At 60.5% G+C, this 25,521-nt stretch overlaps 4 protein-coding genes across 5 annotated transcripts; 2 read left to right on the forward strand and 2 right to left on the reverse strand.

The window, feature by feature from the left end:
• The first annotated feature begins 588 nt into the window (after positions 1-588).
• AMH (anti-Mullerian hormone) lies at positions 589-3,377 on the forward strand. The gene is made up of 5 exons (XM_045544006.1): positions 589-1,120; positions 1,630-1,772; positions 1,976-2,084; positions 2,168-2,327; positions 2,415-3,377. Exons 1-5 carry the CDS (start codon positions 709-711, stop codon positions 3,271-3,273), a joined length of 1,683 nt encoding a protein of 560 aa, XP_045399962.1. The 5' UTR covers positions 589-708; the 3' UTR covers positions 3,274-3,377.
• A 159-nt stretch (positions 3,378-3,536) lies between these two features.
• On the reverse strand, positions 3,537-6,001 carry JSRP1 (junctional sarcoplasmic reticulum protein 1). The gene is made up of 5 exons (XM_045544030.1): positions 5,809-6,001; positions 5,557-5,677; positions 4,998-5,171; positions 4,173-4,264; positions 3,537-4,070 (listed from the first exon to the last, which is right to left on the reverse strand). Exons 1-5 carry the CDS (start codon positions 5,947-5,949, stop codon positions 3,606-3,608), a joined length of 993 nt encoding a protein of 330 aa, XP_045399986.1. The 5' UTR covers positions 5,950-6,001; the 3' UTR covers positions 3,537-3,605.
• Positions 6,002-15,775: 9,774 nt separating this feature from the next.
• On the forward strand, positions 15,776-18,845 carry OAZ1 (ornithine decarboxylase antizyme 1). The gene is given in 6 exon segments (XM_045544039.1): positions 15,776-16,018; positions 17,460-17,517; positions 17,519-17,605; positions 17,798-17,970; positions 18,248-18,333; positions 18,429-18,845. Coding segments are annotated over 6 exon segments (687 nt in total). The 5' UTR covers positions 15,776-15,872; the 3' UTR covers positions 18,566-18,845.
• Positions 18,846-20,385: 1,540 nt separating this feature from the next.
• Positions 20,386-24,914, reverse strand: PEAK3 (PEAK family member 3). Of its 2 annotated transcripts, none has more exons than XM_045544060.1 (4): positions 24,828-24,914; positions 24,253-24,338; positions 23,423-23,952; positions 20,386-21,862 (listed from the first exon to the last, which is right to left on the reverse strand). In XM_045544060.1, the coding sequence occupies exons 2-4, from the start codon at positions 24,332-24,334 to the stop codon at positions 21,080-21,082; spliced, it is 1,395 nt and encodes a 464-aa protein (XP_045400016.1). In that variant the 5' UTR covers positions 24,335-24,338; positions 24,828-24,914; the 3' UTR covers positions 20,386-21,079. The 2 variants fall into 2 exon arrangements, with proteins under 2 accessions (XP_045400016.1, XP_045400026.1); XM_045544070.1 differs by having other exon boundaries at positions 24,253-24,363; positions 24,828-24,845.
• Between the last annotated feature and the right edge of the window lie 607 nt (positions 24,915-25,521).

Raw genomic sequence — 25,521 nt, forward strand, 5'->3', positions numbered from 1 at the left:
CTTGGCGGGACTGATGTGTGGCGGCTGTGGGGCCCAGGGGGCTGCTAGTAAATGCTCAGTGTTCTGGGTGGGGACCCCATCACCACCACGCACAGGACAGCTCAGGGCCCGGACTGACTGGGGGGACACTGCAGCCCCCCAGGAGACACTTGTGGGTGGCTCAGGTGGCAGCTGGTCCCTGGAGTCCACCCTGTGGAGGACAGACCTGTCAGGAGTGGGTCTGGGGGCCCATCGCTGGGGAGGGGAAGAGCAAACACTGACTCTTCACTGCCCTTTGGGGTCTCCAGGCAGCCCCCCAGGGGTGAGGAGACCAAGCTGAGTTTGGGGCCATCCTCCTCCAGGCCCACCCACCCACGAGCCAGAACACAGGACATCTGGTCTCTGCCTTCCCAGCACCACCCCTGCCCAGACCCACCACTGTCTAGTCTGGCCGCCCCCGCCACTCCCTGCTCTGGTTCCCACCCCTCCAGAGGGGAGAGCCTCTCAAGGACAGGGTTTGACACGTCCCTCACAGGCTGAGAGGGGAGATAGGCTGCTGGCCGGCACAGAAAAGGCCCTTTGAGAAGATGGCTCAGGCCTGGGCTCCGGGATGCTGGGCATTGTCCCCCAAGGTCACACAGAAGAGATAGGGCCTACCTCCCGCACAAACATCCCGCCCTCGGCTGGGCCCATTTAAGCCCAGGCAACGCGGCCCTGGCAGCACCCAGGATGTGGGGCGTGCCTCTCCCTCCCCTGGCTCTGCTGTTGCCAGCCATGGGGGCTCTACTGGTGGCTGAGACCCCGCAGACAAAGGAGCCAACTGCCATTACAGGGAGTCTCATCTTCCAGGAAGACTGGGATTGGCCAGCAGGCAGCCTGCAGGACCCACTGTGCTTGGTGACCCTGGGTGGGGGTGGCAACCACAGCAGTTCCCTGCTACGGGTGGTAGGATCCCTGAGCAGCTACGAGCAGGCCTTCCTGGGGGCTGTGCAGCAGGCTCAGTGGGGACTCCAAGACCTGGCCACCTTTGGGGTCTGCAGCCCCAGCGACAAGCAGGCCACTCTGCCCTTTCTGCAGCGCCTGGGGGCCTGGCTGGAGGCACCACAGGGGCAGCGGCTGCTGATCCTACACCTGGAGGAAGGTAGGTGGGGGCCCAGAGGGCAGCACCACCTGCATCCTTTAAGGCAGCTGGGGTCCTCCCAAGGGAGACTGGGTGCTGGGCACCCCCACCCCCCACAGTCCATGGCCTGGGAGGTGGGCACTGCTATCTTCCTGTCTGGGGTCAAGTCCCCAATGCCCCGCTCTCAGACCCGCCCCTCCCACAGTGCCCAGGGAAGGTATCACTCACCCCACCCACAGAGTCCAAGGGTGTGTGGCCACCAGAATTCCAGAGTTTCCCCCACACACACCTCAGGCAGCCTGCCCCCCTGAGAACCCCACCCAACCCTGACATTGCCACCGTCCACCGGTCACTCCTCCCTGGCTGCAGGAGGCAGCAGAGGGGGGCCACCAGCGTCCCTCCTTTCAAGGTCCAGGGCGGCAAGAATGGATCCCAAAGGCTCCTGGCTGGGGTGGGGGATCTTCCTGCAGGACAGATGAGGGAGAGGCCCAGGCCTCAGTGGTTCAGGTGTCCCCTTGTCCTGGCTGCAGTGATCTGGGAGCCGACACCCTCGCTGAGGTTCCAGGAACCCCCACCTGGAGGAGCCAGCCCCCCAGAGCTGGCGCTGCTGGTGGTGTACCCGGGGCATGGCCCCAAGGTCACTGTCACTGGGGCTGGGCTGCTGGGCGCCCAGGTACCAGGGAGGTGCAGGCCCTGGGCCCCGGGAGTCCTCGCGTTGCAGGGGAGGGGGCGTGGGTTTCTTAAAAGGTGGGCGCTTCACAGGAGGGGTGAGTCAAGTCTGGGATTTCGAGGGGTGGTGGGAGCAAGGGATGGACAGCAGGGCCGGGCAAGTCGCTGCTGCCACCCCCACCCAGCCTGGCCGGGGCCATCCTGCAGAGCCTCTGCCCGTCTCGGGACACCCGGTTCCTGGCGCTGGTCCTGGACCGCCCGGCGGGGGCCTGGAGCGGTTCCGGGCTCGCCCTGACGCTGAGGCCCCGCGAAGACGGTAAGGTCCGCGGAGGGGCTGGGCGTCGGGCCGGCTGCCCAGGGCCCCAGTGCCTGAGCCAGCCCGGCGCCCGCCCGCCGCAGGTGCCCCCCTGAATACGGCCCAGCTGCAGGCGCTGCTGTTCGGCGACGACCCCCACTGCTTCACGCGGATGACCCCCACCCTGCTCCTGTTGCCGTGGTCCCAGCCCGCGCCGCTGCCCGCGCACGGCCAGCTGGACACGATGCCCTTCCCGCCGCCCAGGTGCGCGCAGGCGGGGATTGGAGGGCCTGGGGCGGCGGGAGCGGCGCTGCCTGGCGCCCGCTCTCAACTCCTCACTGCGGGTTTCAGGCCGTCCCGGGAGCCCGAGGAACGGCCGCCCAGCGCCGACCCCTTCCTAGAGACGCTCACGCGCCTGGTGCGGGCGCTGCGGGGCTCCCCGGCCCCGGCCTCGCGGCGGCGCCTGGCCCTGGACCCGGACGCGCTGGCCAGCTTCCCGCAGGACCTGGTCAACCTGTCGGACCCTGCGGCACTGGAGCGGCTGCTCGACGGCGAAGAGCCGCTGCTGCTGCTGCTACCGCCCGCCGCGGCCACCGCCGGGGACCCCGCGCCTCCGCAGGGCCCCGCGTCGGCGCCGTGGGCCAATAGCCTGGCGCGCCGTGTGGCTGCCGAGCTGCAAGCGGCAGCTGCCGAGCTGCGCGGCCTCCCAGGCCTGCCGCCGGCTGTGGCCCCGCTGCTAGCACGCCTGCTCGCGCTGTGCCCGGGGGACCCCGGCGGCCCCGGAGGCCCGCTGCGCGAGCTGCTGCTCCTAAAGGCGCTGCAGGGGCTGCGAGCAGAGTGGCGCGGGCGGGACCTGCGCGGGCCGGGGCGGGCTCAGCGCAGCGCGGGGACGACCACGGCCGACGGGCCGTGCGCGCTGCGCGAGCTCAGCGTAGACCTCCGCGCCGAGCGCTCGGTGCTCATCCCAGAGACGTACCAGGCCAACAACTGCCAGGGCGCGTGCGGCTGGCCGCAGTCCGACCGCAACCCGCGCTACGGCAACCATGTGGTTCTGCTGCTCAAGATGCAGGCGCGCGGGGCCGCCCTGGCGCGCCCGCCCTGCTGTGTGCCCACCGCCTATGCGGGCAAGCTCCTCATCAGCCTGTCGGAGGAGCGCATCAGCGCGCACCACGTGCCCAACATGGTGGCCACTGAGTGCGGATGCCGGTGAGCGCGCGCCGTGTGGACCGCTGCCCCCGAGGGGCCCGGCGCGCCCCTTCCCATATTTATTCGGACCCCAGGCATCGCCCCAATAAAGGCCAGCAAGCACCCGGCTGGAGTGTTCGTGCGTGTTCAGGAGCCCGTGGGGCCCCCTGTGGGCGCTCTCCTCGCACTCCCGCTGCCTCTTTCCCCGACACCCTCATTCAGGCCCCGCGTGTGGCTCCGGGGTCCAGGCGCAAAGGAGCAGGCGACGCGGCGGCCGCAGCACTCGCTTTTATTTCGCTGGAGCAGCGGGGCGTCGAGAAGGCGTCCCGGGGACTCGTGCGCGGGACCCAAGCCGGCTCAGTCCCGCCCCTTGCCTGCGCGGTGCTTCTGGCGGCCCGGGGGCCGGTCCTGCTCGTCGGGGCGCCGCGGGGAGGCCCAGGCCTGCCTTTTCCTGGGCTCCGCGTCCCTGGAGTCCCGCGCCCACGGCCGACGGCCCCCTTCGCGAGCCTCCCAGCGCCGGGGCTCGGCTTCCCGGGGCTCCCTGGCTGCCCGCGGTCTCTCCTTCCTCGGCCTCTCCTCCTTCCGCGGCCTCTCCGTCTTCCTCTCCTCCTTTCTCTCCGCTCTTCTCGGCCTCTCCGCCTTCTTCGGCCTTTCCTTGGGCCCTGGGTCTGCGAGGGGCGCGCGGTCCTCCCCGGCTGCCTCCCCAACTTCCCCCTCGTCCTTCTTTGCAGTCTCCCGACTCCCGGGAATCTCGGGCTTGTCTCCTGGCTTCGCCTGGGGCGCAGGCGGCCCGGATGGGGGTGCCCAGGCCGTAGGCTTAGGCTGCAATGCAGACAGCGCGGTCCTGGTGTCAGCACCCACCTCCCTCGAGGCCTGGCGCCCTACCCCCATGAAGGCCTGCTGTCACTGGGAGGAAGCGCTTACCCGGGGTGACTCTGTTTCTTTCTGGGCTGAGATTGGCGGGACCCACGACTCAGGGGCAGGCGCGGGGGCGGCCACCTCTCCAACCACGGCGTCTAGGCGGGTAGGGTCAGGACGAGTCATCCAGGGCGGAGGGAACGACCATACCGTCCATCCCTCCCTCGCGCCTAGAGCCCCGCCTCCCCAGGACAGATAGAGCCAGCGGCGGGCGCCAACGGCTGCGCGGAGGCTGGCTGGTCCGGATCCCTCCGAGAGAGCCGCTTCCCTCGGAACCTTCCTTTTTCCGGTCACAAAAGGATTGGTCATTCTTTCTCCGCGGGTTGTAGGAGCGTCCCAACAAGGGAGGGACGCAGGCCTGCCCCTGGGCGCGCTCACTAGGTGTCCTTAGCGCACAAGGCAGGCCGCGGAACAATATGGAAAGCGTTGCACAAGGTCCGTGGGGAGGCGAAAGCCGGCTGACGTGGGACAGGGGCGCACAGGGGGCACCCTGGAAGGGGAAGAGCCCCTGCGAGGTCCACAGTGGGGGGCCCAGGCCTGACCATGGGGCGCACCAGGTCCATCCCTGCGGAGGGAGTGCACAAGGTGGGGGCGCGGGAAGGGAGGTCCCCGCACAAGGCCGATCCTGGGGTGAGAGGGCGCGCAAGGCCGGTCGCTTAAGGGGAGATGCGCAAAGCTCTAGGGAGGGACGCAGGCCTGGCTACCGGGGCGCACAACACCCTGCCTGGAGAGAAGGCTCCCAGCCCGGGCCCTTCTGGCCCTTCCCTGGAGAGGTGGGCGGGCGCTCAGGTCGACCCCAACCCCGCCCCGCCTCTGGGGAGCCCAACTCACCGCGGCACAGCTGGAAAGCCGAGCCCAGCAGCGCCACCAGCGAGGCCAGCACCAGGCACTTGTTGAGCGTCACGTCTCCCCAGGGCAGCTCCTCGCTCAGGGCCGGGGGCGGCGGCGGCGGCTGCGGGGGCGGCGCGGCCTGCACCTTCTTGCGCGCAGGGGCGCTCCGAGGGGCTGCGGAGGCAAGTGTGGGCTGCGCTCTGGCCACCGGTCCGAACAGCCCGCGTCCACCGCAGGCTCAGGGAGCAAGGGGTCACCTGCGTCCTGAACGCAGCCCCACCCCACATGGCTGTGTGACCCTGGGCAGCTTCCCATGGACGCCCAGAGGCTTCTGGAAGATAACTTGCTGGAGCTTAGGGCACCTTAGCTGCTGTCTTCACGCATTAGTGGAGGCTCCCGGCCCACTTGTCTCTGCCTGCCACTCCTGGATGCCACCCAGGCAGAAGCTCTGGCCTCATGCCCCGCTCCCACCTCCAGATCCAAGAACCCAGGCCCAGGGACCTGCCCCATGCTGTCCCATGCCCACCCCCCACCTCACCCACGCCCCCTGCAAACCCACTTGCTCCAGGTTTTAGCCTCTCCTTCCCTGATCCTGGAGCCCCCCTGGCCACAGGCTCCTTTTCTATCTTCTTGGGCCTGGTATCCGCACTGCCACCTTCAGCCATGGGCTCCTGAGTGTCCTGTGAGAATCATGAGATGTTCTGGGTGTTTCCTTCCAGCCCCAGACCCTTCCCATGGGCTTTAGAAACCCACCCCCCTTAACCTGCATGTCCCTGGCTCAGGCTGAAACCTGGAGGGCCCTGCTACTCACGTGGGGCCAGTTGTTGGGGTTGGCCAGCCTGGGTGTCACTGTTGGAGGGAACAGAGGGACAGTCAGGGTGGCAGGGACCCCCAGGCCAATCCTGCCCTCTCCCCCTGGCGCTGCTGGGTGAGTGCGGGTGATTGTTCCCATGTCACAAGCAGGAAAGCAGATGGGCTCAGAGACAGCCTTGCCCAGAGGTGAATATGGCTTCAGTGGCAAGGTGAGACTCAAGCCCAGACATGTGTGGACCAGCATCCGCATTCCTCGGGGATACTTTACAGACCCCTGGGGCAGAAATAGGGGCCTGAGGTTGGATGTGGGGAGGGAGCACAGTTCAAGCCAGTCCAATATGAAGACTGCACCCTGGTCTCTGAAGCTGAGCCACCTGGCTCAACAGCACCACTGGGGATGGGCATCATCCCACCAGCGCCCGGCGGTACCTCCAGCCCTGTTTTCCGGGGGCTCAGCCAGCACAGAGAGGTCCTCACCAGCCTGGCAACTGCCCAGGCCTCCATCCAGCTCCTCCCAGCCTCTGGTTGCCATGGAGATGGCCAGAGCCTGCAGGTCCAGAGCACCTGGGTGAGGTGGGAAAAGGGGTCTCGCATGTCCCTGAGCCCCTGCCTCGGCCTGGGCCTGACCTGCAGGCTCTGTGGACACTGTGCACTCCTACGTCCTGGCCCTTGTTCTCGGCCTGGGGCACCCTTCACTTGACAAATTCATCCTCACACCAGGCTTGGCCCTGCCACCCAACCCGAGCACCCTCCCTGGCCCCACGTGCCTGCCTTGGGACCCGGCCTCTCTCAACACCCATGAGCACAGCAGCAAAGGCCACTGGGGCCCAGAGAAGGCTGGAGCCCACCCAAGGTCACACAGCAATGAGTCAAAGATGCAGCCCAAACCAGAACCCTTAGCCCCGCGTCGGCTCATGTTCTCTGAGACCAGGGACTATTTTTATCTGGTGCCCAAGGCCAGCGGGACAGGCCAACGGGTGGCACAGCCCCTCCCAGGCCTTTGCTCCCATGGGGTCTCCCTCCACACCATCCCGACTTGCTATTCCTGGCACCCGGACCCCCTGCCTGACCCTGTGACTCTAGAGGCACAAGCCCCGGCAGCCAGGTCCAGCCTGGCTCTTTCCTATGTGCCAGATAAGGAAACTGAGGCGGGAAACCAGGCATTGGCTGAAGGCTGCATGAACTTCAAGTCAGACCCTGTTTTTTGGGGTCCCCATGGCCTCCAGCTGCCGGCAGTAAAGTGTCCCCATCCCTGGGGCTCCAAAGCAGGGAAGGGGCCTGGATCATGGAGTGGGGGAGGGGCCTCATGGGCAGGGGAACCTGGTGTGCACCCCCTTGGTGTGTGTATATGGGGGGCAGCCACAGGAGATGAGGACCCCCATGGACCTTGGCGACACCCTCCCAGACCTGGGGGACCCATACCACTGCCCAGGCCACCCCCAGCCCCGCTTACCCCCCAGCCGCTGCGCTGAGACTTGTGGCCGGGATGAAGTATGGGGAGGGTGGCCCCAAGACAGACAGCAACAGGTGGCCGGACACAGCCGCGTAGGCCAATCAGCATGGCCTTGGAGCAGGGGGGTGGGGCTGGCAAGAGGTCATGGCCAGGGAGTCCCCCACCCACCTGCTATTGGAGCAGGGCAGGGCATTAGCCTGGAAGGGGGGACACCACCCCTATATCAGCCCAGGGCCACTGTCAGGACAGGGAGACTCCTCCTCTCTCCCCGTTGGGGGCTCAAAAGTGGCTCACAGGGACGAAGGGGACCATAACCGGTGGCTGGCAGAGCACAGCGGCAGCAGGGAGGGCTCCCTGGAGGAGATGGCGTTCCACACACCTGCAGCAAAAGAGCTGCCTGGAATCTGGGCTGCGCTGGCAGACGAGCCCAGAGACCTGTTTCCTCATCTAGAAAGTGGGGCCACTGCCTCCCAGGGTGGTGGTGGGGTGGAAGTGAGTTAATCCTCACTCTATGACCACCCGATAGCCACGGGCTGCCTCTGCCCATGGTTTTTCATCAGTCCACCTGTTCACCGCGCTGCTACCTTGGTTGGATCAGTCACCAAACACAGTTTGGGGACCAACACCCAGAGGTGAGGCTCCTCCTCACACCCTACTGGGGACACCGAGTACCCATGCGACATCACCTGGTGTAGGTGGGATGCCCGGGTTCCCCACAGCCAATCACCATCTTCCCTTCCCACCCACTTCTTAGCCCAGCCCACCCTCGGGGACGGCTCCTGTGTTTCATCTCTGCCTCCCGGATAGGGGGTGTCCACACCTTGGACATGGGATTCTTCTGGGAGGGAGACACCCTCATACATTTGACGAGATCACTTTGAGCAAGGAAGCCAGGACCGCAGGGCAAAGGCCGTCGCAGAAGCCACATCATTCCTGGGGAGTTGGGAGAGAGTGGCTGGAACCTCACCTCGTGTCCCCCCAATGTCGGGGGCTCCCTAGTCCATGCCCTACCCAGCTGAACAACACCTCCCTCCACTCCACCGGGCACCCCCACAGCTCACTCGAGTCCTTTATGCCAGGTGGACCTGGAGGGGTCATCCTTCTGCACCCTGCTCCCCCTGTTATGGGTGGAATCGTGTCTCCAAAAACACATGTCCAAGTCCCAACCCCTGGGACCCCAGAAAGTGATCGTATTTGGAAATGGGGTCTTTGTAGATGGAACTAGTCGAGATGAGGTTGGACTAGAGTGGGGTGGGCTGTAATGCAACGGGTGGTGTCCTCATGAGAAGAGACACAGCGTCACTTAGAGACACAGCAGAAACCACGTGGAGGCGGAGGCAGAGGCTGGAGTGATGTGGCCACAAACCAAGGGACACCTGGAGCCCCTGGAAGCTGGCAGAGATGGGAGGACCCTCCCCTGCAGCCTCTGGAGGGAGCTCGGATGTGCAGACACATAGATTTAGGACTTCTGGCCTTCAGAACAGCGACGAGAAAAACTCTTGTTGTTTTAAGCTCCCTACTGTGTGGCCACACACCCTGAAACTTCATTCTCCCCGTGTGGCTTTGCAGAGAAACCCGGCACCCCTTTTCTGGGGGGCTTCAGGCTTCTTCTCAACCCCCAAGGGTGCATTCCCAGGCCTGTACCCAGATGTCTGTGCCCCCGCTGGAAACTGTGGGCCGCTTTGGGAGCCCCGAGGGGAACGGGGAAGTGGATCTTAGCGGTGAGTCACCACTGTTAAAAATCTTGAGCAAACACAGCCACCAAGAAACCCGACAAACCAGCCCACCTGCATAGCGAAGGCACAGGCTTCCCTGTCCCCTCTTGCACCCAATGCAAAAACAGCTCTAGTTCCTTCCTTTCCACACACACCAAACATGCACATTTAGAAAATGCAGACAAATTGAAAAAAAAAAACCAAAACCAAAAACTTCCTTAACACCTGTCATCTTACCAAGCAGAAACAGCCACTGTGGAATAGTTCGGTGTTTTCTTCTTCCCTCTGGTGTTTGTTTTCGTAACTGTTAATTTTATTATTAGTTACATATTTATTTTTATAAAACTGAGTGATCATCCTTCCTGAAGGTCTGAACTTCTTGTTTGGTAAAGTAGATATTTTTTGTATCTCTTTAAAGTGTATTATGGCTTGGCAATTCCTCAAAAAGCTAAACACAGATGGATCATATGAGGCAGAAATTCCACTCCTGGGTACGTCCTCGAGGGGATTGAAGGCAGAGAATCAAACAGGCGCTTGCACACCCACGTTCAGAGCAGCACAAGAGTGGGAACAACCCAAGTGTCCACCAACACGAGTGGACACACACAACGTGGCCCATCCACACACTGGAACATCACTCAGCCACAAAAACGGACGAGGCTCTGACACAGCCTACAGCGTGGAGGGACCTTGAGGACATCGTGCTCAGTGAGAGACGCCAGACACAGAAGGACACACAGTGTGAGACTCCATTTATATGAAACATCCAGAACAGGCAGATCCACAGAGACGGGACGTGGATTTGTGGTCACCAGGGGCTGGGGAGGGGATGGGAGTGACTGCTGATGGGGATGGCTTCCTTTTATGGTGCTATTTAACATTTCAAGAAGCTACCAGACTGTTTTCCAAAGTGGCCTCACCATTTTACTCTCCCACCGGCAGCATGGGAGGGTTCCACTTTTTCCACATCTAGGACACTTGTCATTTTCCAATTTGTGTGTTTGTTTGATGGCCAGCCTAGTGGCTGTGAAGTGGTGTGACTTCATTGTGGCTTTGATTTGCATATCCCTGGCTGATGGCATTTTTCCGTTCCCAGGACTGCAGTTTCTTCCTTCAGACGCCTGTCCTGGGAGGCTCAGCTCTCCCAGAAGCAAAGCCTGGACTCAAACCTGGGGCTTTGGAGAGACTTCTCTGCAGGCTTTGTTTTGAAAGAGCCGGAGGGAGGGATTCCAGGCAGGCCCTGCTGCAGCAAGTTCTCCCCGGGGCCTGGGCAGGTCCCAAACCTTATCAACAGAAGGTCCCTGGTGTGGGTCATTTGGTGATGTTGACATTCAGCTAATGAAAGAAGAAAGTAAAATATGCAAACTCATTTCTCCCAGGGCAGGAGCTAAATGGCAAAATAGAGGCCACCTATGACATCATCCACCCAAGCTCCTTCCTCCCACCTCCCTCCTGGGCCACCAGAACGGGGCATCACTGGGCACACTCTGCCTGGCGTGGACACTGTGCCTACCCATAACCTCACCACGTCCCAGTCTGCGGGGGTAAGATAGGCGGGTTCTGAGGGAGCTGAAGCTTTCCCTCTGCCCCCACTAATCCTCTCTTGCAAGATTTGTTGTCAGAGATCATTCTAGATTTTTCTCTGGTGTAAATTTTATAAGAGGCAGCGACATCTGAGAGCATCAGCTCTGGATGTCCACTGCCCAGATTAGAACCCTTGCTGCTTTGCTGCTTCCTGGCTGTGCCTCAGTTTCCCTTCCTGTAAAATGGAAACATAATGGAGACCCCAGCTCATGGGCTTATTGTGAAGATTATGCCAAGCAGTTGGGTGGGTGCCTGGATCCTGGAAATGGCCATCACTGCCATCTCTGTCGTGGATGTCTGGCCACAGCTGGCCATGGCAGGGCCCTTCCAACCCCTAGAAGACAAAACACCCCCATGGGAAATCCCCAGGGGCCCTTGGGACTCGCCGTTGACGTGCCCGAGAACTCTGGGGAGTGCCGGGCAAGGAGTGTGGGTGGCTGCCTTCCCTGTCCCTGCAAAAGGGCAGCACCCCAATCTCTTTTGGGTGTCTACCCCTCCTTGTCCTCAGGGAAACGTGTCCCCGTTCCTGGGGTGACTCTCAGGCTGGGTCTTTTAATAGGAGAAGTGAGACCTTCTATGGTCCTCCTCTCTCTGCTATAGTGACATTCAAGATGGCAGGAGTGGGCCGGGCACGGTGGCTCACACCTGTAATCCTAGCAGTCTGGGAGGCCGAGGCGGGAGGATCGCTTGAGGTCAGGAGTTTGAGACCAGCCTGAGCAAGAGCAAGACCCCGTCTCTACTAAAAATAGAAAGAAATTAGCTGGACACCTAAAAATATATAGAAAATATTATCCGGGCATGGTGGCGCATGCCTGTAGTCCCAGCTACTCGGGAGGCTGAGGCAGGAGGATTGCTCGAGCCCAGGAGTTTGAGGTTGCTGTGAGCTAGGCTGATGCCAGGCACTCCAGCCCGGGCAACACAGTGAGACTCTGTTTCAAAAAAAAAGAAAAGATGGCAGGGGTGACAGGCAGTGCCCCCATCAGCCAACAAGGTCACAGAGGGAGAGCAAGAAATAATCCTTCCCTGGTTTGCAGGGGTGTTTTAATTTTAATTTTTTTTTATTGTAGTAAAAGATACATAACAAAATTTACAATCTTAATTTTTAAGTCTACAGTTCAGTATTATTAAGCACATTGACACTGTTGTGCGGCCATCACCACTCTCCACTTCCAGAACTTCCTCATCTTCCCAACTGACGCTCTGTCCCCATGAAACACTCACTCCCCTTCCCCTCCCCAGCCCCTGGCGCCCACCGTCCTACTTCCTGTCTCTGTGGATCGGATGACTCTAGGGACCTCCTGTGAGTGGAACCACACAGGATTTGTCCTTCTGTGTCTGGCATCTCTCACTGAGCACCAGGTCCTCAGGGTCCATCCATGCTGTAGCCTGTGTCAGAGCCTCGTCCCTTTTTAAGGCAACACACCTTTTTTTTTTCATACAGGATCTCACTCTGTCACCCCGGGTAAAGTGTAGTGGCATCATCGTAGCTCACTGCAGCCTCCAACTTCTGGGCTGGAGTGATCTTCCTGCTTCAGCCTCCTGAGTAGGAGGCTGCAGTGAGCTACGATGATGCCACTGCACTCCAGCCTGTGCGACAGAGCGCGACCCCCATCTCAAAAAAATAAAAGAAAAAAGAAAAAAAACACACAAAAAACAAACAAACAAAAAAAAACTGCGTGCAAACAGAGGCCTGGGACAGTGAACCGGAAACATTCAGAGCTGCACGATTTTGTTCAGGCATTTGGCCTGGGAATCGTCTGTGTTCTAGAACGAGACCTTTGTATAAAAACACTGGAAATACTGCAAAATAAAATAATGAAGGGGAGGTGGAGGATGAGAAATGGCTAATGGGGACAATGTATGTTATTGGAGTGATACTGTAAAAGCCCAGCCTAGACCACTATGCTTGTAACAAAACTGCACCTGCATCCCATATATTTTTATACACTTAGAAAAAATAAAATAGCAAGCAAATGTAAGAAAAATAATGACAGTCTAGTGGGGAGCATCAACCTAATAAACATAAGCAACGTGAAGTGAGAAACAGCCATCTGCCCGAGATAAGCCCGTCATCTGGGTCCAGGCTTCTGCCAAGGCTGTCGTGTGCGTGTTTGCACAGCTGGTCTCAAGGCTGCAAGCACGATTCTGGGTCCTGGGTCTTATCGCCAGGCAGCAGATGCCCCTGTGAATTTGTGGCCAAATTCCAGCCATTCACAGCCTCCATCGGGCCTGATTTCATTGCTGGCAGCTTGATGCGTATTAGAAATGGTCAATTCTTGGTTACTTCCTTTTTTTCACACTGTTCGCTCAAAAGAGCCCAAAGGCCTTCTGACTTCTTGTTTCAGAGACTTGTGACCAGGAGGCAGAGGCAGACTTGAAGATGACACCAAGCGAAGGCTCAATCCTTCTTTCTTCTTTGCTAATTTAAAAAATATATATTTTTGTAGAAATGGGGTCTTGCTATGTCTCCCTGGCTGGTCTCGAACTCCTGGCTTCAAGTGATCCTCCCACCTTGGCCTCCCCAAGTGCTGGGATTACACGGGTGAGCCACTGTGCCCAGCCATAGGTCCTCCGTTCTTGACGTGCACCCCCCTATCTGCTGTCCCTCTCAGGCTGTTCAACTGTTGCCACCTCCAAGAAGCCCTCCCTGATACGCCTCTTTCCCTCCCTGCTGTCTAGGGGCCTCTCACTTCCCACCAGATCCCATGTCTCTGTGGGTCCCCAGCAAGGCTGGGCTGGCAGGACACCTTTGGCCATGCTGAGCTCCAGCGAGGCCATGTGAGGTTGGGGTTTTCCCCTTCAAATAGTCTCACAGCATCTGAAGGCGGCTACCAGAGTTAGACACAGAGGGGAGGTGAACTGTCCCGGTATGAACAGACAAGGCTCCCCTGGACTTGGTTATGTCTGGGGACATCTGTGGTTGCCACGACTGGTGTGCTCCTGGCATGGAAGGGGTGGGGGCAGGGACACTGCTCAGCATCTGCAGTGTCCAGGACGGCCCCACCCAAGAGAGTGACCCAGGCCTGAATGTCAACAGTGGGAATGAATTTCTGTGTCAACACTGCATAGTGAACACTCATTGACCATGACAGACAGCCTTTGGGTGCCCTATGAAATCTCCAAAGAGTTCTGGGTCTGGCTCCAGGATTTGTAGTCTGTGGAGGTGGCAGGAAAGTGCCCCCACAACCCGGCCCAGACCTGAGATCCCTCAGACGGCCTGAGATCCCTGCAGAGACTTCCCTTGAACCCCCTCCCCACCACACACACACACACACACACACACCCCTAACTTTTCTGCCAGCCCCACTTTCTTGAGAGCTGCTCCTGCTCTGGTTTGTTTTTACCAAGAAACTCCTTTCATTTTTTTCTTTCCACCCACGATGCTTCCAAATTAAAGCCTGTTCTGCCCAGTGGCCCCGTAAGACCTGCCAATGAGGAAGGAGCCCTGCCCGCCCCACATCTTGGATCCAGGCCTCTGCTGGTTCCTTGTGGCCCACGCAGGCCTGGGTGTGGCCCAGATGTCCCCCCTCCCCTGGAGACAGCCCAGCAGGCCAGAAGCTCTTGGACAGCCCACTAGACCAGGCTCTGCATTGGCTCAGGGCCAGACGGCCTGGCACCCACCGTGCTGGGGGGACAGTGGCGACTTCTCCCACTTCCTGGCTTGAGTTCTGAGGGTAAACACAGCGTGACCCGGTGACCAGGGGCCAGCCATTGGCAGGTCTGCATTCTGGACTCTTGGCCCAGAATCGCCTGTGCAAGCCCCGGGTAGCTACCAAGAGGTCAAAAAACAGATTTTGAAACCTGGAGGATCTCCTAGCCTCAAGAAACAGCCTAAATAATAACAAAGATATGAATCCTCCTGCCAAGGAGGACGCTGGATCCCCCTTCAGGGGCTGGCGGGAGTGGCCCCTCGCAGTGAAAGCCTGCACCCTCTGCAGGAAAATTTAAAACAACTATAAAGTTCGCCAAACTCCCCATTTGGTTTTTATTATCCCCATGAGCTGCCACTCCTAAGATATACCTTCCCTGGAAAAGTTCTCTGGTTGGCCTAACATCTGTACTCAATACAGTTTGGACTGAGTCTTAATAATCTGTACAGGGAAGCTTCAATTTAGGCTTTTTTAAAAAGATATATTTTAATAAATATCGCAATCCACGTGGATGGGAATTTGGAGACATGTGGGACACAGCCGTACCCATGGCACAGTAAGTCTGTGTGGGTTTGTAATTATTCCTGATCATCAAAGGTCCCTTTGGGGAAAGTTTGTGTCTCTAACTCAAACCAACACAGTAGATTCAAAATCAAATGACAGCCCGAGATTCTACAGACAAGGAAACAAGCAAGTTGATGAGTCCAAATTTTAGTTCACACATGAAATAGTTTACCCAACCCAACGTAACTGCAAGAGGAATAATATTTTTGCTTGGTAGATCCAGATTTTAGTTTATATGTGAAACGTGTTTCTGAATTTTAACTCCCAGGAGTAATACTTTTTCACTGGTGGGCAAATTTTAGTTCTCACAGGAAAAATCTTTCTGGCTTTATCTGCGAGGAGCAAATTTTTTGTCTAAGTTTAAATTTAACATGAAACATTTTATTATACTAAATTTGAATAATATCTTTAACATTGAAAGTTCTTTTTTTGTAAATGTAATCTGTTTTAAAACTTAAAAGAATTAAAAGAACTATAATTAGTACCGATTATTACAAGGTTATTACAGAAAATAATTTTCTATCACGGGATGGGTGCGGTGGAACCCCCTCCCAATACCCGAGGGCCTTTGTGGCCTCAAGCCGCCCGGGGAGGGGGGTCCGCGGGGTGAAGGGATCCTAGTGAGGGCGACAGGGACGATGACGGAGACAAGGCCACCGCCAGACCCCCTCGAAAACCCGACCCCAGCGCTACGCCCCCGCCCCAAAGCCTGGCTGTGGGGGCGGGGCGGCGAGGGGCGGGCGCGGCGCGTACCCGGCGCCACAGTGGCTCCGCCCCCGAGCGCCCACAGAGTGTCGTCCGCGGCAGGGGCGAGGTTCGAGGTATACTGACCAGTCACCTGCGCGTCCCTGCCCCCGGTCCCCTCCCCCTCCACCAATCAGATGCCTGGATGGGAGGGAGAACTTCGGTTTCCTGGAGGCCCTGAGGCTCTGCCCCCTTGTGCGGCCGCGTTCCCGGCGGCTTGGGGGGCGTGGCCAGAACGCGGTGTCTATAAACGCGGGCGGCGGCGGCGGCGCCATTTTGCGGACGGCGAGCAGCGGCGGCGGCGCGGAGGGGTGCAGCGGAGGTTTTCCTGGTTTCGGACCCCAGCGGCCGGATGGTGAAATCCTCCCTGCAGCGGATCCTCAACAGCCACTGTTTCGCCAGAGAAAAGGAGGGGGATAAACCCAGCGCCACCGTCCACGCCAGCCTGACCATGCCGCTCCTTAGCCTGCATAGCCGCGGCGGCCGCAGCAGCGAGAAGTGAGCGCCCCGCCCCCGCCCGAAGCTTCCAGAAGCGCCGGCCGCGCAAGCCCGTGGGGGGCCGGCCTCAGGGCGCCAGATCCGTCCCGGGAGCGCGAGATCCGCCCCTTTATCAAGGCCGCGGGGGCGGGGCCGGTCCCGAGGTCCCCCCAAGGCCTGGCGGCAAACTAGGCGTGTCAGGTTTTGGGGGGCGCAGAAAGGGAAACTGATTATGGACACACTTGCGTAGCTGGGGGCGCGGGCTGGGGGGTTGGATTGGGAGAGGGGCGTGGGGTCAGGGGTCAGGTGGGGAGGGGCACAGATGTGTCGGATTTCGGGTAGGGTCGGGGGGGTCCAGTCGGATTTGGGGGACGCAGGATGCGGAAAGCAGGTGGGGGCGGGGTCGCTGTCGGACAGCTGGCCCGAGGCCGAGCGGGGCCCTCAGGGCCCATGAATCTGCACTTTTCTGTCGCCGGCGACGAGCGTTGGCTGCAGGAGCCGCGAGCTCTTCCCAGGTGGACCAACTTGAACGCGGCCTCCCGGCTCCGCGACGCGGCCCCCAGACGCGACCTTCCTTGTGGGCTCGGTTTTCAGCGAGCCGCCGTGGTTATCCAGGCCCCACAGGACGCGCGGCTTGGCCGCCCACGTAGACGGTGCCCGCGGCTTTTCCTCGCGTGACTGCCGGCCGGACAGCGCCCCGGAGCGCGCGTGTCGACCCTTCCCGGGGGCGCGGGCCCGATGTGCTGGTGGTGGTGGTGCGGCTCGCAGCGTCGTGGCCGTGTCTCCCCGAGGGGCTTCTCGGCCCGAGGTGGGCGTCGGTGGGGACCGGAGCCTGAGCCCGCGCTCAGTGGCCCCTGCCGGCGGGGCCCGGGTGGCAGCAAAATGGAGGCGACTCTGGGGCCTGTTTACGCCGCGCGGCAAATGGCTGCTGGCGCTGTCGGCTGCGCGATTGTGAAAATCTCCCCCGGGGCGCTGGGCGCGTCTGCCGAGATGACGCAATCGGGAGGCCCGGGCTGGGGTGTGTGTGGGGGGGGGGGCGGCCGGAGCGAGCGCTGCGCCCGGCCAGGTTAGGAGCCGGCGGCCGCGCCCCCGGGTGTCCTGACGACGCAGGGTCTGGGCCGGGGTTTCTCTGGAAAGGTAGGTGGCTGGTGGCTGAGCCGTAGCCACGCTTGGGGCTCTCGCTGCGGCGATGTGCAAAAGGAGAAGCTACGGAGCCGGAGTTAGAAAGGGGAAATGAAACTGGAGGGGCTGGTTCCTGAGAGACTGCCTACCTTGAGGTGGCCTGGCGGAGTGCTGCCAGTATCTTAGCGTCTTTGCTTCTTGCCGTGGGGTGGGGATGGAGCCGCGCCCGCAAAGCCACATGTTTGGCAGGGCCGGGTCCCGCAGGGCTGTAGGCGGTGGGCAGTGGACGGCCCGAGGGCTACCTCTTAGCTGGCCGCGTTGTGATGGCCGCTTCCTGCAGTTCCAGGGTCTCACTCAGTTGCTGTAGTAACCTGGGTCCGGGGCCTCGGTGGTGCTCCTGATGTCCCTCACCCACCCCTGAAGATCCCAGGTGGGCGAGGGAATAGCCAGCGGGATCACAGTCTTTCAGCTAACTTACTGTACTCCGTGAGTATCCGCGCGACGGCATTCTTGTGCATCTGCTGCCGCGCTCAGGCCGCTGGCAGGTAGCCTCACTGGGACCCCCACCTGCCCCGCGCCCCAGCCCCCCTCGGCCCCCACTGTAGCACTGCTGGGTGGTCTTTGTGTTTTTTTGCCTTTTTCAAACTGCAAGATTGGGGACGTGTCGTCTTCCCACAGGATAATCGGCTGAATGTAACAGAGGAACTAACGTCTAACAACAAGACGAGGATTCTTAATGTCCAGTCCAGGCTCACGGACGCCAAACACATCACCTGGAGGGCAGTGCTGCGCGGCGACAGCCTATACATCGAGATCCCGGGCGGCGCACTGCCCGAGGGGAGCAAAGACAGGTGAGTTGGCTGCCACCGCTGCTTTGTGGGAAGGGGGCTCCCGTTTTAAACACTGCACCCCCAGGAGTCCTTCCCCTTGGGGGACTCTGGGCAACCTTTGGGAGCCTTTCCTGTTGCCATGGTGGGTGGGGTGAGAGCTGGGCTGGGCAGGGAAGGGCTCATCACCCCGCAGTGCTGGGCGGCCCCATTCCAGACGAGAAGACCTGCTCAGTGTGAATAAGGCCCGGGGAGCGTGGGGTGGGCCCGGCCTGGCGGGGTGTGCTGAGGGCCGGCTCAGTTTTGCAGTTCTCCTCGAGTTCGCTGAGGAACAGCTCCGCGCCGACCATGTCTTCATCTGCTTCCACAAGAATAGAGAAGACAGAGGTAGGTGCCACCGTCCCCTCCTGGTCCTGGAGAAGGAGGGGGTGGCTGGCCTGCCGGACCCTGGTGTAACGCCCTGTACCCCCTGTACCCCGCAGCCGCGCTGCTCCGCACCTTCAGCTTTCTGGGCTTTGAGATTGTGAGACCGGGGCATCCCCTCGTCCCCAAGAGACCCGATGCTTGCTTCATGGCCTACACGTTCGAGAAAGAGTCCTCAGGCGAGGAGGAGGAGTAGTAGCAGCAGGCATGGCCTGCACTCCGCTCTAGAGATGGGGCTAGAGGCAGGAGCTCCTTCCTGGCAGCCCCTGGTGTCACTGCGGGGTGGGGTTGCCGCTGCTGTGCTGGGGGTGGAAATGTCAGACTCGTTCATCTCTTCTGGGTTTGTCGCATGTTGTAATTGTGCAAATAAATGCTCACTCCAAATTAGCGGTATATTTCTTGAAGTTTAATATTGTGTTTGTGATACTGAAGTATTTGCTTTAATTCTAAATAAAAATTTATATTTTACTTTTTTATTGCTGGTTTAAGATGATTCAGATTATCCTTGTACTTTGAAAAGTTTCTTATTTGAAGTCTTTTGGAAACAGTCTTAGGTCTCTTAACTTGGAAAGATCGGTATTAATCTACCCTTCTACTCAAACATCCAAATAAAGTGATCACACCTCCAAGACCCGGTTGCTGGTGATGTTGCTGGGGACTGGGAGGGGCTCCCCTGGAGGGGTGGAGGGTCTGACAACACCTGCGGGCACCTGTCCCCAGAGAGGAAACTGGGCTTGTGGCCTAGGCCAGGGCCACAGCACTCTGCTGTCAGAACTGCCCTCATTCGGGCCCCTCAAGCCAAGCCTTGCTTTCTGTCCCACCCTTGAAGCTCTCAGGGGCGGCTGGGGGTGTGGCCGGGCTTCCCAGGTCCCTACTGGCTCTTAGGCCCCACCTCCGGTCTGCTGGGTCCTCCAGGGCGTCCGGTGTCCCGGCGGGGACTTTCCCAGCTGGGGCGCGCGTGCGGAGGCTGGGTGGGGTGTGCCCGTGGGGCCCCGTGTCCCCCAGTCGTTCCTGGGGGCGCGTGGCAGCGCAGTACTGGGGACCAGGAGCCCTCCTGGGGGGGGTCACCTGGGCAGGGGTGGGGCAAGACCGAGGCAGCGCGGAGGCGAAGGGCCACCCGGGTCGTGCGGTGAGGCCGGGCCGAGCTCGGGGGTGAAGGCCAAGGCTGAGAACTCTGGGCACCGGGCTGGGCCGACTGGACAGTCACTTCCGGGCCCGCCCCTGCCCCCGCCAAGGTCCGCATGGCCGCAGCGCCACCTGCCTGCCGCATCCGGGAGCGCCGCCCAGCTGGGCCTTGGCTGGGACGGGTGGGAAAGGGGCCCTTCTACAGGAGCGGGGAGCTGGGAGGGTGGGGCAGACCTGAAGGGGTGAGACATCCAGGCATCTGAGCGAGGGTGGGGTCGGCTGTGAGGACAGGCTGGGCACACGCTCTCGGCCCGTTTGGGCGATGCAAATGCAGGGAAAGGGCTTTGAAGCCCAGGTGTTGAGGGATGAATAGGAGTCTGAAGCAGAGCGGAGGAAAAGTAACGTGGGCAAAGGCCTGGTGGCCAGAAAGCACCTCCGCAGATGAGCAGTGTGGCATGAGAGGTTGGCCAGAGAGAGTTCACAGAGCTTTTGCAGGAGCCTTGTGTGTATCCTGAGGGCACTAGGGAGCCATAGGAGGTGTTTGAGCAGGAGAGGGGCCTGGTCATACCTGGGGGTTAGAAAGATCCCCCCAGGATTGCTGTGGGAGATGGGATGGGGGCACGTCCAAGGAGGAGGCCTCACGCAAGGGCAAAGGGGCCCCTCAGAGCTCCTGAGTTCATATTTCAGAGGTGTAAACAGGGACTCCTGAGGAGTCTTGTCTCTACCCGCTTGCTCATTCTATCATCTTAGGCTATTAATTGAGCACCTACTGTGTGCCAAGCCTGGCCTTGCCCTCAGGGAGCTCACAGCCTCACAGAAGCTAACAATAAATACGTCCAAGTGGTGACACCTGCTGTGGCGGGGAGAGAACAGGGATAGGAGGCAGCAAGCGACTGGAGGGGTGACTTTATTTGCTTAGAGCAGGTGGGATTGGAACAGTCTGGCAGAGGAACAGCCCATACAAAGGCTTGGAGGCTGGAAGGAACAGGGAGGGGGCCGGAGGGTGGGGAGAGAGTGGTGAAGTGGCAGGGACAGCATGGGAGGCTTGGGGGCAGGACAGTCCGGACTCCCCCTGGGTGGGCTGGGTGTCTAAGGTTCCAGGAAGCCCCACCCCCAGCCTGTGAGCACCAGGCAGTTTTCCACGAGGGACTGGGCCGTTCACACTCTCGGAGTCACTGGCTGTCCTCAGCACGCGGGGGTGCTCCAGGCCAGAAATGCCTTTGGCCCGGCTTTGGAAGGAGTGTCCACACTCCCATGGAGACAGCGACAGGCCCGGAAGGTGGGACATATTCAAAGAGACATTGATTGGCAGGGGGTGTGTACCCCTGGAAGAGCGGTGATGGTGGCCCTGGCATCAGAGAGATGCCCTGGAGTGGGCAGCTGCACTCTTGGGGAGCCCTGGGCCTAAGTCCCCACCAAAGGAGGGGGCAGGCATTGGAGGGGCCTGCACTCTGTGTTGTCTATGATAGAGACACATAGACCTGCAACTCTGTGTTGTCTATGGCGGGTCATGGGCCCCCAGCCCTGGGAAGGGGTGCCTGCCTCCTGGACAGGCCCTGGGCAAGTTGTGGGCCCCAGGTTGTGGTCAGTCCCACAGCAGCACCAGGGCCTGGCTCAGCAAGGCCTCGGTGGCCTCGGCCAGGTATTCACAGCACAGCCAGTCCTCCAGGCCCGGCGCCTCTCCACCCGCTGCCCGCTCGGCCAGGTGCAGGACCAGCAGCGCGCGGCGCGCCCGCAGCCAGGGCCCAAGCGGGGCTCCGCGGCCGCGCAGCTCCGGCCCCGGCCCCCAGAGCAGCGCCTGCAGCGCGCCGCGGGTCCGGGCCGCAGAGGGCCGCAAGCGGGACAGCTGGGCCGCCAGGCGCTCCAGGCCCGCGGCCAAGGGCGAGGCCAAGGGCGCGGTCAAGGGCCCGGCGGGGCCCAGCAGTGCGCGGAGCAGGCGGCCCAGCTGCGGCGCGTGGGTGCCCGGGGCTCCCAGGGACCACTGGCGGACGCGGCCAAAGTCAGCCAGCAGCAGGCGCGGGGGCTCCGAGGCTGCACAGCCCCGCGGCGCCACCAGCAGCAGGTTCTCAGGCCGCAGCTCGGCCAGGGCTGCGCCCTGCGCCTCCAGGTGCTCCAGGGCCGCGCTCAGCTGCAGCAGCAGAAGGGCCACGGCCCACGCGAACTCCTGCGCGCCGACCTCCGCCAGCCACTGGGCCACCGTGCGCTCAGGCACCTCGGCCACCAGCACCGTAGGGCCTCTCCAGGGCGCCCCGGGCAGCACGCCCTCAGGCACCTGGCCACACAGCCCCTGCAGGTTGAAGTGTGGGGGCAGGGAGGCCTGCAACTCCAGGCCCCACGGGTGGGGCACCTCCGCTCCGGGCTTGGGCACCTGCAGGGCAGAGGGGACGTCAGGGCCTGGACCACTAAGCCCCTAACCAGCACAGCCTGCCCCGGCGCTCTATCTGCCCTGAACCCCTCCTCTCTCACCCCTAAATTGTCCCTGCCGCGGCCGCGGGTGAGGGGATGACTGCATTGCCTCCAGAGCAGGGGTCAGTGTTAATTCGGATGTTAGTCACAGATAATGACTTTTAGGAAAATTAAACCAGGGAGGATGGTGTTCAGGGGTTAAAGTGTGTTTGCCAAAGGGCTGGTTCTTCCTGACGGCTTGGTAAGGAGGGAGGTGTCAGCTACAGGCCAGAGTTGGGCTGTCCGATACCAACACGCCACCGGCCACCAGGACATGTAACATTTTCCCATAGCCACATTGGAGGGAAAAGTGAAATGAACCCAGGTGAAGCTAATTCTCATAATACGTTTTATTTAACCCAGTAGATCCAAAATACTATCATTTCAACTGGTCCTTCAGAAATTCTGAGATAGTTTATATAATCATTACTAGTATCATTTTTGGATACTGAGGCTTCCAGATCTAGTGTGTATTTGACGCTCAGCGTATCTCCATTGGGACCAGCCACAGTTCAAGTGCTCAGAAGTCACACGTGGCCAATGGCTGCAATGTTGGACAGCGAAGCTCTTTCTAGAAGTCAGCACCGGGCATTATATTAGATTCACCTGGGGTGGGGGCGTTTAAAAGTTACAGTTGCCGGGATGGGGATCTGGGGTGAGTATTTAATTTATTTTATTTTATTTATTTATTTATTTTTTTGAGACAGAGTCTCGCTCTGTTGCCCAGGCTAGAGTGAGTGCCGTGGCGTCAGCCTAGCTCACAGCAACCTCAAACTCCTGGGCTTAAGTGATCCTCCTGCCTCAGCCTCCTGGGTAGCTGGGACTACAGACATGTGCCACCATGCCCGGCTAATTTTTTCTATATTTATTTTTAGTTGTCCAGATAATTTTTATTTCTGTTTTTAGTAGAGACGGGGTCTTGCTCAGGCTGGTCTCGAATTCCTGACCTTGAGCAATCCACCCGCCTTGGCCTCCCAGAGGGCTAGGATTACAGGCGTGAGCCACCACGCCTGGCCTGGGGTGAGTATTTTAAAAATAAACTTGGCCCGTTGCAGTGGCTCACACTTGTGATCCTAATAATTTGGGAGGCCGAGGCAAGAGGATCACTTGAGGCCAGGAGTTTGAGACCAGCCTGGGCAACACAGCAAGACCCCCATCTGTACAAGACACAATTTTTATTTCGTAAATTTTCTATTTTCTCTTTAGTGCAATGGAGTTTGTAAATTTTTTTTTTAATAATAATACAAAAAAGCAGATTCCTGGCCCTCTGAGAGGCGTGGGGAGGGATATTCACAAGACTCCCTGGTGATTCAAATGTCGGTGGCCTCACACTTTAGAAACTTGGATCCAAGGGTTGACTGTTGATTCATATGTTAGTTGCAAAATAAGCTACTTAGCCCAGCTGAACAAGCCCCTGGTTATGTCTAAGACAGAAAATCAGGAAGGAAGACCTCCAAGAAGGTGGGGGGGTGGCAGGGCTCACCTTGGCGGCCAGGATGTGCCACCTCTCCTCGTGCATCCGCACCACCCGGTAGTACAGGGCTTCCCCGCTCTCCACGCAGGGTGAGCTGTCCAGGAGGCGGAAGCCGTCGCCAGGGCAGCAGGGGCCGGGGTGGCCCCCCATGAGCCGGGCCCTGAGCAGGGCGCGGATGACACGGAGGCCCTCCAGCTGCCTGGTGGCCAGTGCAGCATGCACGGCCTCCAGGCTGCTCAGGTCTCGGAACAAGAGGCCCAGTGTAGAATCGGGCACGCTGAAGGCCAGCTCTGTGGGGGGACAGGCTGGCCCGGCCTCAGCCTGGGTCTCGTCCACACTGTGGGACCCTAGAAGGAGCTGCCGAGGCTGCTGTGCCCTGGCAGAGCTGGGGGTGGGGGCCCCCTGGGTGGGCAGAGACTGCGTCCGGGTTAAAGTTTTCTTGGGCAGGGGTGGGGGCAAGGGCTGCGGGTCTGGAGAGGGGGACCCATGGGTCCGGGGGCGGCAGGCCTTGGAGGGCAGCAGGTGGGCTCGGACCTCACCTGTGGGGTGAGAGATTGGGGGGGTTGAGGACAAGGTGGAGTGTGGGGCCCCAGATATGTGACTCCGCCCCTCAGTCTCAATTTCCCTGTCTCTAAAATGGAAATGGTACCCAATCGCCCTGTACCCTCTGTGATGCCAACCCCAAGGTATGGAGGAGAGAACTGAGGGCAGTTGCAGAGAGTCGTGCCATCCAGCCCCAGGTGACCCTATTTCCCTGTGTGGCTCTGGGCAGGTGACTCACTTTCACAAGCCACTGTTCCCGGTGTCCCCCTAGCCCGGTCCCGCGAGGCGCTGCTCACCGAGGTTGCTGTACGTGGGCTGAGCGGGCCAGGTGGGGCCATCGGGCTCGAGGGTCTCGGGGACTGGCTCGGAGCTGGTCATGTCGCTGGAGAAAGGTCAGAGGTGGGGGCCTGTGTGGGGTGGGCCTGGGCTCCGGGTCTGCCTGTGCTTGATGGGTGGCGTTGCCGGGGAAGGGGGAGATGCTCCAGGGCCCTTGGGGAGGGCAGGGGCGCCCAGACTCCAGCTCTCCTGGCCAGCGGTGACCCTGCTGTGTGACCCTGAGTGGGTCTCTCGCCCTCTCTGGGTCACTTCCTCATTCATGAGACAGGCGTGCTACCCATCAATCTTCACTGTGGGCAGGGCCCCCACTGTGCGTGTGGGACGGGGACAGAATGTCCCGCCCAGATGACAGGCCGTCGGGGGCATGCCTGGGATGAGCTACAAGACACAGAGACCCCAGGACCCACCCTCGGACCTGTCCCCAAGAGCTCAGCCATGTGGTTGCTGACAGCAGCCAGCGCCTGTCCCTCCCCCGCCACACCCCCAACTTTAGAAAGTGGCTGCTTCTGTCCAGCCACCCTCTGGGAGCCCCTACCTTCAGACCGGAGTGACTTCGGGGGGAGGAGGGGTCCCTGGGGACAAACTCCCGAGGGCTGCAGTGCCTGGCCTCCCAGGAGAGGTGTGGCCGGGAAGCCAACAGGAAACGTCCATCCGGGCGACTGTTAGACCGCAGCCAGGCGGGGTGGGGCTGGGGGCCCCTGCGGGACTTCCACAGCTGGGGTGGGATGGAGGTGGCATCCCAAAGGAAACAGTTTAGGGCTGGAGGTGGGATTGGTGAGGTGGGGGACAGGCTGTTCTTCTGCAGGCCAAGCTGGGGTGCAGAGCAATGGGGGCCTCCTGGGATTGGGTGTGGGACACGTCCTCCTCCCCCACCCTAGGTGAGGGCAGACAACCCCAGCCGTGGCTGTTCAGGGAGAAACGCAACCAGGGCGCCGCTTCCCCTGTGGCTTTTGCTTCCCTGAGAACTTCGTCCCCTCCTGCGGGACCATTGAAGAATCCCCAGCGCACCCCTTGCCCTGTCCCAGAGCCCTGGCAGCATGGGCGGGGCCCCTCTGGCTCCGTTTCCCTGTACTGTGTGACCGTGGGCAAGTCTCCACCCCTCTCTGTGCTCCAGCGAGTCAAGGAAAGCATCTCCCACATCCCGCCTCATAACAGCTGCACTTGCTGGATTCCTCGTTAAAAAATTATCTCACTTCCCCACCTCCCCCTCCTCCACTGCCTTAATGCAT

The sequence above is a fragment of the Lemur catta genome, chromosome 1 (assembly GCF_020740605.2).
Source record: "Lemur catta isolate mLemCat1 chromosome 1, mLemCat1.pri, whole genome shotgun sequence".
In the NCBI taxonomy this organism is placed as follows: Eukaryota; Metazoa; Chordata; class Mammalia; order Primates; family Lemuridae; genus Lemur; species Lemur catta.